General features: G+C 30.4%; 1 protein-coding gene across 1 annotated transcript in view; it reads right to left on the bottom strand.

The window, feature by feature from the left end:
* Window positions 1–9,656, bottom strand: part of LOC106460317 (ribosomal protein S6 kinase alpha-5-like) — a 72,415-nt gene that overhangs the window by 36,182 nt on the left and 26,577 nt on the right. Inside the window, exons 4-9 of the mRNA XM_022387013.1 lie at window positions 8,847–8,962; window positions 3,905–4,015; window positions 2,982–3,065; window positions 2,071–2,174; window positions 1,471–1,621; window positions 1,135–1,296 (exon numbers count right to left, since the gene is read on the bottom strand). Coding sequence (XP_022242721.1) covers window positions 1,135–1,296; window positions 1,471–1,621; window positions 2,071–2,174; window positions 2,982–3,065; window positions 3,905–4,015; window positions 8,847–8,962 — 728 coding nt within the window. The remainder of the gene's footprint in view (window positions 1–1,134; window positions 1,297–1,470; window positions 1,622–2,070; window positions 2,175–2,981; window positions 3,066–3,904; window positions 4,016–8,846; window positions 8,963–9,656) is intronic.

Here is a 9,656-nt window from a genome sequence, read left to right as displayed (position 1 = left end):
GTAAAATTAAGAGACTTTGTTGAATTCTAATTTATGTTTGTAGTGTTTGTAAATTCCATACATTTAATTAAGTTACTGTTAATTATCTATTGGTTTAATGTAAGTGGCTATTGTTCGGAACGAACAATACTAAGGAAGGGGCAGTGTTACTACAGGGGAAGTCACGCGACGGTTGTAACACGTCATGATATTCTCGAAGGTTCGTGAATGAGTGTTTACTGGATATGCGGAATTGAATTGCAGACAGAGATAGAGACGGACAATTGAGTCAAGCACGTGAATCAGTAGTTGTGAATTATAGCGTTTGTTTAAGTTAACTGACTGTGGGAATTAAGTGTATTGCAAGTTGTATTGAGAAAGAATAAACTAGTTTTATTTAAGGAAGGACTTGTATTGCTGAAGTTTTTTGGAAAGAATTTCTATGGAAAATTAACAAATGACCAGAGGCGTAACAATAACATGCATTACACCTCACTCAAGAAACTGTTTTTTTGTGTATGTATTAGGATAATGCCAAGTGAGTTTATGTATATTGATTATTTACTAGTCATTTCATTTCAATGACTTTTTTGTACATTTTATGAGTGCCTTTTCACCGTAATTGCTGCTTATTGAAATCAGTCAGGAATGATTTAATCAAACTAGCTTAACATGGACGTTAAAATAGATTGTAGTGAATTAATTAACTCAGAGTTTTTTTACCTGTTGTGCTTTCAGGTAGGTTGACCAGGGATTTACATACCTATAAATATCCACGCATAAATACATGTGATAACGGGTTATTTTTTTTCATAACCATCCATTACATTCTTCTAACATACGAATGTATTAAACAAATATGATTGTGTTTTGTTCTACCATGGGAAGGGGTTAACCCCTAGAACAGGCACTATGCCACAGTACTAGTTATTTATATTCAAGACTCCTTAGAGCTGCTCATAAATTAAATTGGAAACATTTTTGTTCATGTTACTTTGCAAATTATACTAAATAAATATTAAAAACTTTACAAATAATTGGAATCATTATTTTTACATAAAGTTTGAGGTTTAATATGCACATGTGCACTCAATACTTAAAAGGTTCTAGATTTTAATCATGGCGTGTTATACAAGAAACAACCATACAAATTACCTTGAATATTTTTTCCTCATTTGGGGGAATTATGGCTGGTGAATCTGCAGCAACCATTGATGTAAATTCTTCAGCAAAATTACTTACATCAAGTTCTCCACATATTCTGGGAACAAAAGGAGCAGGTACTTGTTTTTTTGAGAGTTCATCCCAGTTTAAATCCTAATAGAGAGAAAACAATATAAATAATTGTTTAACACAAAAAAAATCATTGTTGTATACAACCCAGCTTTAAACAGACTTATATTAAATAATTATTCCATGTTTAAAAAGGCAGCTTTACCTAGTTTTTTCTGGTAAAATTTGTGAATAATAATATGAAACAATTAAACTAACTCTGAAAAACCTGTGTCTTTTGAGTTCCAGAGCATCATCTGGTCCTCCTCCAAGTCGTTTCCTTGGATTTTTCATCAAAACACGGTGAATAAAATCTTTTACAGCTGAGGAACATTGTTCTGGTTGCGGTGGTTGTGAGTAAAGTATTCTTCTGCAGTTACATTAAAAAATTATTAAACTCAAATCAAATTTTCTCATTACATTAATAGATTTTAAGAATAAAAATAAAACACAAAAAATTAGCAAACCAAGTATTCAATAACTCAACAACAATGTTTTATAAATTTTCTACAATTCTTGTTTGTGAACTTCACCAAACACTGTGCCTAAAGATAAGGCATTACAAGACAATTAAAAATCTCTTTCACATAAACATAATTAGAAACTTTTTTCTCACTAAACATGATTATCTGCAGTTTTTATTAGCTATAATATGGAAGTTTGTCTATTTTATAAAGTTTGCTTAAAGGATCAGATGAAAACTTGGTGCATGAAAGACGAGAGCTTTCTGATTACATTGTAAGAAGCAAGATGCAAAACAAAATTATCTTTATTAATGAATCAGTATTATAAATTAGTGAAACAAAAATATAAACATACTTAGATATTTCCAACTGAGAATTTTGGTCTCCTTGAGGGGTGAATGGGGAATTTCCTGTCAGAAGTTCATAAAATAGCACACCAACACTCCACCAATCAACACTCTAAAATGTACATGCCAAAGTAACAAAGTTATTGCAATAGTCAAACAAAAATATTTGTTTCTTCAAGTAAAAAAACACACAAACAAACAAACTACACCTAAACTTAAGATCACTGGCAAAAGTATCATAATGAAAAAAATACCATAAAGGATCTGAAAGTTTTAGATAGAAAGTGGTGAATTTTACTTCAGGAATGACTGGGAAAATTCTCAATGTTCAGTGAACTTATGATCAAGCTAAAGTATTCAAAATTAAGTAAACCACCTTTTGATATTATTTTATACTTTATATGTAATTACAACACAATAAGAAATTACTTCCTTAATATCTTTTTTTTTTTGTACATGATTAGCTAGTTCTATCTCTGTTCAAACTATAATCACTGCTTATTTAACATAATAACCTAATACAATATCCTTCTGGTATAATGTATGCAAAAATTTGACAAAACTAAAAGAATGGCACCATAACACTCATATTTTCACATTTTACAGTTTTGATATGACTACCTTTTTTTTTCCAAGCATTTAGAAAATGATGCATAATTAATTTCAAGAAAAGAGAAGATAATATCTTTTAGGAATAACTGTGAGTTTTTGACTGTGCATGGCAACATTTCCAACTCTATGCTGAAGTCTTCTTAGGCAGCTGACATATTAAACAATATTCTTGTATCAACTTTTATGGCTTCATGAAGCTTTTATTCAGGAAAAACTCCACATTGTTTTTAGTATGAATTCCATCCACTGAAAATCACACAGAAAATTAATTAAATGTTTTGGAATAAAAAGTTTGGAATATACTTACAAAATCATGCCCATATCTTCCACCTCTCACAACCTCTGGAGCCATATATTCTATTGTTCCACAATAAGAATATGTTCTATGAATCTAAAATGAAATTTTTAACAAAAAAACTTTATAAAAAACAGTCAGTGCAAAGTAAATATATATAGTCAATACTTGTATGATTGTACTTGCTTAGAAATTTACCAGGTGATCAGGGTTCTGTTTTATAATCCCAGAAAGAACAAAGAACCAAGTTATCTCACTATCACATTCTGGAATAGTAATTTACAACAACAAAAATATCACTTGAACGAAAAAAATACAATATATTTTAAAATCTAAATCTATCAATCCATTTTGACTAATACAGAAGTTTAGTCCATAATTATATCTTTATTATATATGTGAAGTTTTTCTTTCCTTTTTGTTTGTATACTAACTAAGCTCCTAAAACTAACTAGCAAAACCAACTAGATAAAGGTTGGTCAAGAAGAGAAGAATTATTTATTATTACTCAGGATATTTAGTTCACAGTATAGAAGTTGAGTGGGAATATTATCAAATAAAAACAGCTTAACTCCTGGCCCGTTTTAATGTTTAGTTGATAAAGACATCATTTTTAATAAATTGATAATCTGCTAAAGTCAGAGAAGTTTAATTAAGAGTAATATGACAGTAACTAACACTGTTTCTGCTGTAACACCTAATGTATTTATGTAAAAATTTCACTACAGATTAACCGCAAAAATTGTACTCACATTATTATAATTCACACAAATTATAATAGTATAATTTTGATTATTTTATAAGAAATAATTATGTAAGTATCATTTTTTACACATTTTAAATTTTTTACTACAATTAATCACAAACTAAACTGATCTACTGAGTGCCCTTTATTGTTTATTTTTTTCCTGCGGTCTTCAAAAAGCACAACTCACTGTTTCATGAGGCAGAAATTCTTTACTAAGACCAAAATCAGTTAGTACTACATGTCCTTGAGCATCTAGAAGAATGTTTTCAAGCTTTATATCTCGATAGATAATGCCAAGCTAGAAACAAAAAGAATAACAACATATGTTATGGTTAACTCTAATAATACGTTTTACTATTATTCACAAAGTTAATGTCAAATAAAAGAAAGATTAACTGCTACCACATTCCTCAGTGGTAAGTCTGAGAGCTTATAATGCTAAAATGGGGTTTCAATACCTTTGATTGGCAAAGCACTGATAGTTCCTTATGTATCTTTGTCCTTAACAACAAACAAGCAAAATCTACCAACAATTTCATTCAACAATACTTTGAACTAGCAAAGACACAAATTATCTGCTACAAGTGTTTCTCTGAAGGATATATCAATTTAACAAAAAGTTAAGTGTGATTGTAATCTACTAAGTATATTTTAAGAAATCACACGTAAAATATATCAGTTACCAATGTTGTAGAAAATATTAACAGATCAGAAGATTAAATTACTTATTATCAATAACACTGAATAATATATTGGCAAAATAAAATTACTTGTTATTAACATTACTTCAAAATGCATTAACAAAACAGAAAAGTAAAGTTTCTGTTATTGATATCACTGAAAAATATATTGACAAAACAGAAAACTAAATTTCCTGCTATTAATAACACTAATGTATATATTAGCTAAATTACCTAATAGAAATATTACTCAGCAATGTAATTACAAAACAGAGAGCTAGATTATCTTAACCAGTATCCCTCAGGTATATTTCAAACTAAATACAAAGAATCATAAAGTTAAGAAGCACATTATAATATTGTTGAAAATTGATAAATTTCTGTTATTTTATGAGATAAATCTATGTCTTACTGATATTTAGCTTAATATTATCCTAACAACTTTTACATGGGTTATTCTACATGGTGACAAAACTGATCACCAAAAATATTTTGATAAACAATATACAATTTCATATACAACATATCTAAAAACATTAAACTGATTCATATTTATTACCACTAAATAAAGCTGACTGCTTAAAGAACACGTGAAGAATTTTCAAATAATATTCTTACGTGTATTGTATAAAAGTCAATAGATGACAACACATCACCATTCAAACTTTAGTCAATTAATAAAGATTATACAATAGTATGTAAAAAGTATGCATCACTTAGATGAATTTCTCAGATGTATGCAGTAAGATGTATCAATAAAAAGCAACAGAATATTTAGATTTAGTTTATGTTTTCACACTTCACACACCATAAATAACAGACATGTGTTTGTGTGTTAATTCCTTTAATAGAATGGGATAACTTCCATACTGAAATTATATCAAATGTCATTAGTAAATAACTAGAAAAAAAATTAAGAACATCGTAGGTAAAATTATTTTATCTATTTTTATCTTTAGGTATTGATACAGTAATAGTAAGCTTTACAATACATCATACTTATTTCATTGCAAAACCTAGCAAAACATTAGACTTCCGATACGGTAGTTACCCCGGCTCACAAGATTAGCTATTCTCGTTCAGTTCTATCCTCTATATATGAATTTTTCTTTATGCATGCCACAGGCCTTCCTCTCCCCCTATTGGAATTGCTATATTGCGACATGTCTCTCATGCAAATCCTCATGCATCACCTCCTAACCAATGGGAACATGATGTGATTATGTGACTCCCTCTAACTTCCTCTACCGAACTATCACTACTCTTTTTTGTGCTTAATGCTTCATGTTTTCCTCACAAAGTCGTTATTTATTGACCTAACTCTCTCAATATGGGCTCGTCCATTTGACTGCCCACATGACCTCTTTGTACTCATTTAAAGTCTTTATAGATTTAATACTTCTAACTTTCAATATTCCGTGCATATCTTCACAAAATTTGCAGTCTTTCAGTTAGTATTATAAGTCTTTCACTTATAAAAAAAGATATTTTTAGTGAAGTATTTCTAATAAAATAAAATATAGATTTTTCTTCAAATATATTGAGTATTTGTTTTGAATAGTCTGTGTGAAAAGCAATTTTCATGTTCAAATTAAAAATGCTTTTCCTCATCTCAAATTTCCTTTGTGTAATCTCTAAAACTTCCTAAATGTATTTCAAATGTTTTTCTTCAGTAAAACTTTATAGTTTATCTGTTATATTCTCTACCCTATCTCATGAAGTTGGTCAATTCAACCGACCTCGTAACCACCAAAAAAAAATCTAAATTATCCTTTTTTCCTTTCTAGAATGACTTCAAATTGTAACATGAAACTACATTCATTTATCTAAGTAGTTCTAAGTTCTTAACAGTATACATCTATTTATAATTAAATTTTATTGTTATATTGCCATTTGAACCATGTCTAACTATTGTCTGTGCAGTTTATGTTATGATAACAAATTAGCCATGAGCAACTATAAGCTATTTTTACATTTTAGTTATTTTTATAAGTAGATATAAAGAATTAACATGAAAAACAAGAAAAAAAAACTTAATCAATTTTTTTTTTTGCTGTCATTTGTGAAAGTAGACAAATTCCCTTACCTCTAAAAATCTTTCTGTCTTTCTAACTATGCGACAAGAGTCATTACAAATTCATCCAAGCTAGTCATTAACTTTCTCACAGCTACTATGAGTGAAATTGACATTTAACCATTCAGAAGTCGGTACCCGCGAGGAGGTTTGGGATTAGAGTGAACCAATGAACATAAGTCATCACACAGGTACAGGTTGACTATTCTCCACCCTCGATTTCCTCCACCTGTGTGTGGGTCACAGCAGTGGTATGTGGGATTGTTACAATTCTGTCCTTAACTATCCCTCATTCTCTTCTTATGGGAATGCTATTGCCTGTATCACAGTTGGGGAATTGATTCCATGTGATAGACATCCTTTCAATACCAGATGTCAATTTCCCAGATCGATAGCTTAGACCTAATCCTTGTGTCATACCTAGGAATCAGTGTGGGTCTTAATCCTTGGTTCTTGGGTTTGAGGTGAAGATGGTATGATCCCCATCCTACCCTCACGAGGATGTCGGTACCCCACAAGGAGGTTTTGGATATAGTTGCCTTACTGAGTACAGTCTGCTGCACCCTATCCACTCTACAACCAAGGGTGCATCCTCATTTACCTACTTTTCACTTGTGGGATTCAGTTACACTATCTTTCTCTGGTTAGGATATGTTTCCTAACATATTCTCTCCCACTTGGATGTGCTCCTTTATTTTCTGCCCTTATATCTTACACATTCTACACATGGGCGAATAGTATAACTGGTTTAGCAGTGGTGCGATTCCCCTCTTCTGATCTTTGGATCTGTATCTTTCATTTTCAAGGGTATCCTGCAGACACTTTTGGAGGGGTACTTCTGTTGTTTCCTTGCACCAGTCCCTCCTCCTTCTGAATGTGGGATTCTAGCTAATCATGTGAGAAGAGGTAAGTACTGTATCGGAAGTTATAATTTTTCTATACTGAAAATGTATTTCCAATAGTTACTTGCATAAGAGACATGTTGGAATATAGCAATTCCAATAAAGGGGGGAGCAAAAGGCTTGTGGCATGAATAAAGAAAAAGTTTGCATATAGAGAGCAGCACTGAATGAGTAAGTACCTATCGGAAATACATTTTCAGTATAGGAAAATTATAACTTTTGTTTATTCTTGTTCAAATAAATTTGTTCTTTTTTCATGTCCAAAATAATAAAAAAATTAATAACAAGTGTGGCTTTCTTTCTGATTATTCAAAGTACTTTAAACCATTCTTTACACACATATATATATATATATGTACATATATACATGTCTATGCAGTATAAATATTGAAAACAATTACACATTATATAATTTGTCTCACAGACTATCAAAACATGCACACATTGTGATATTCTAACACAAATATAAACTATGCACAAAAAATACCCACCATACATTGTACTATACACTAGAAAACACTGCAAAGTTTACATTAAGAAAACGTAATACACAGGCTATACAATGTATATTCTAGGGGACACAGGCTACACAGTGTAAGCTAAGGAACACAAAATTTATAGTGTATGCTAATGGATGCAGGCTATAAAATTTAATTGTCTATATTCAAAAACACAAAACTGCACAGTATACACTAAGGAACACACACACTACATAGCACACTTTTTTTATGGATGATGCATATAGAATATTCATTGAAAAATACACACAATTGACTAAAAGACAGAGGATACTATGTACTATGAAAATAAACTATACAATCTACTCTAACAGATAGAGGTTATACACTGTACACTAATAGTTTGATTACATTAAAAACAATACATACTAATAAACAAAACTATATATGACACTATAAAAGAGACAAATAACTATATACAATGAAACACATTCTATGTTAATACCCATATACCAAAGAGCAGAAGCAATAAAATATCCATCATAACTTCAAGATTCCATGATAAAAACCCTGTGCAATAACAACAACAAACTTTGCATATACTTAGATGAAAATACTACATATTATACACAAGGGAATACTATATACACAAAGGGATTCATTCTTTACCTTTTACACAAAGTAACACAATAAAAATACACATACACACACAAAGGGACATATCCTAAATACCATACACACAGTTACACTTCACTGTATACTCCAAGGCTCATATGGTACACCGATGAATGTACAGGGTGGTTATAAAATAATTAGTTATCCCAAATGAAACAATTCCAAATACGTATATTGACTTTTTAACCACCTTAAACACTATTAAGAAAAAAGCATAAACTGTTTATATAATAAACAGTAATTCTGTTGTACATTATATGAACAAAACATTAAACACTATGAAATAAAGAACAAAAATGTTTAAATAATAAATGGTAATTCTGTTACCACATACACTTACTCGATGAAGGTGTTCTAAAGCTAAAATAATCTCCCCGATGTAAAACCTGACTTCCTTTTCTGTAAAACGCTGCCTTTGATACAAGTGTGTGAACAAATCACCCCCACTTACATAATCTACAATCCATGAAAATAAATAAAAAAAACATTTGAAAATAATACTCATTTAACAAAATTAGTCTTCACAATTTAAAAATAAACATTTACAAATAATTAATACATTGCTTAGCTTAAATAAATTTTCAATTTAAAGAGGCACATAATACATGGTGTAAAACATCAAAATTCTTGAAAAAAAAGGATACTGTGTACCACACAATTCTATAAATCTATACCATATTCTACCAGACAAGGTTTTAAACTTGATCTTCAAATGACTTATTTTTATATTTGAAACATATTGTTGCATCAGCGAGATCACGTGACTAGTATCACGCCACCTATTTCTAGAAATATCCTGTTCCTTCATGAATGCTCTAGCATTTACTAGATATGTGTTAGTCTTGTATATATAAGACGGTCACAACGTGACGGAACAGAGAGTGTGTAATTGAACTCAGTAATGTTGAGTCAAGCACGTGAGATGTTTGTTGAGAAATATAGCATTTGTTGTAGCGCGACTGTTGAAATTAAGTGCATCGCAAAGTTATATTCAGAAAGAATAAACCAGTTTTATTTAAGAAAGGACTTGTGTCGCTAAAGTTTCGTCGAAACGAATTTACGGAAAATTAACTAACAAACGGAGGGTAACAAATTGGTGTCAGAGAGTGGGACAGAAAAAAAATAAAAAAAAGAAGAAGAAGAAGAAGAA

The sequence above is a fragment of the Limulus polyphemus genome, unplaced genomic scaffold (genome assembly GCF_000517525.1).
Source record: "Limulus polyphemus unplaced genomic scaffold, Limulus_polyphemus-2.1.2 Scaffold750, whole genome shotgun sequence".
Classification (NCBI taxonomy): Eukaryota; Metazoa; Arthropoda; class Merostomata; order Xiphosura; family Limulidae; genus Limulus; species Limulus polyphemus.
Note: the sequence above shows the minus strand (reverse complement) of the source record. Positions and strands in the feature narration are given on the sequence as shown.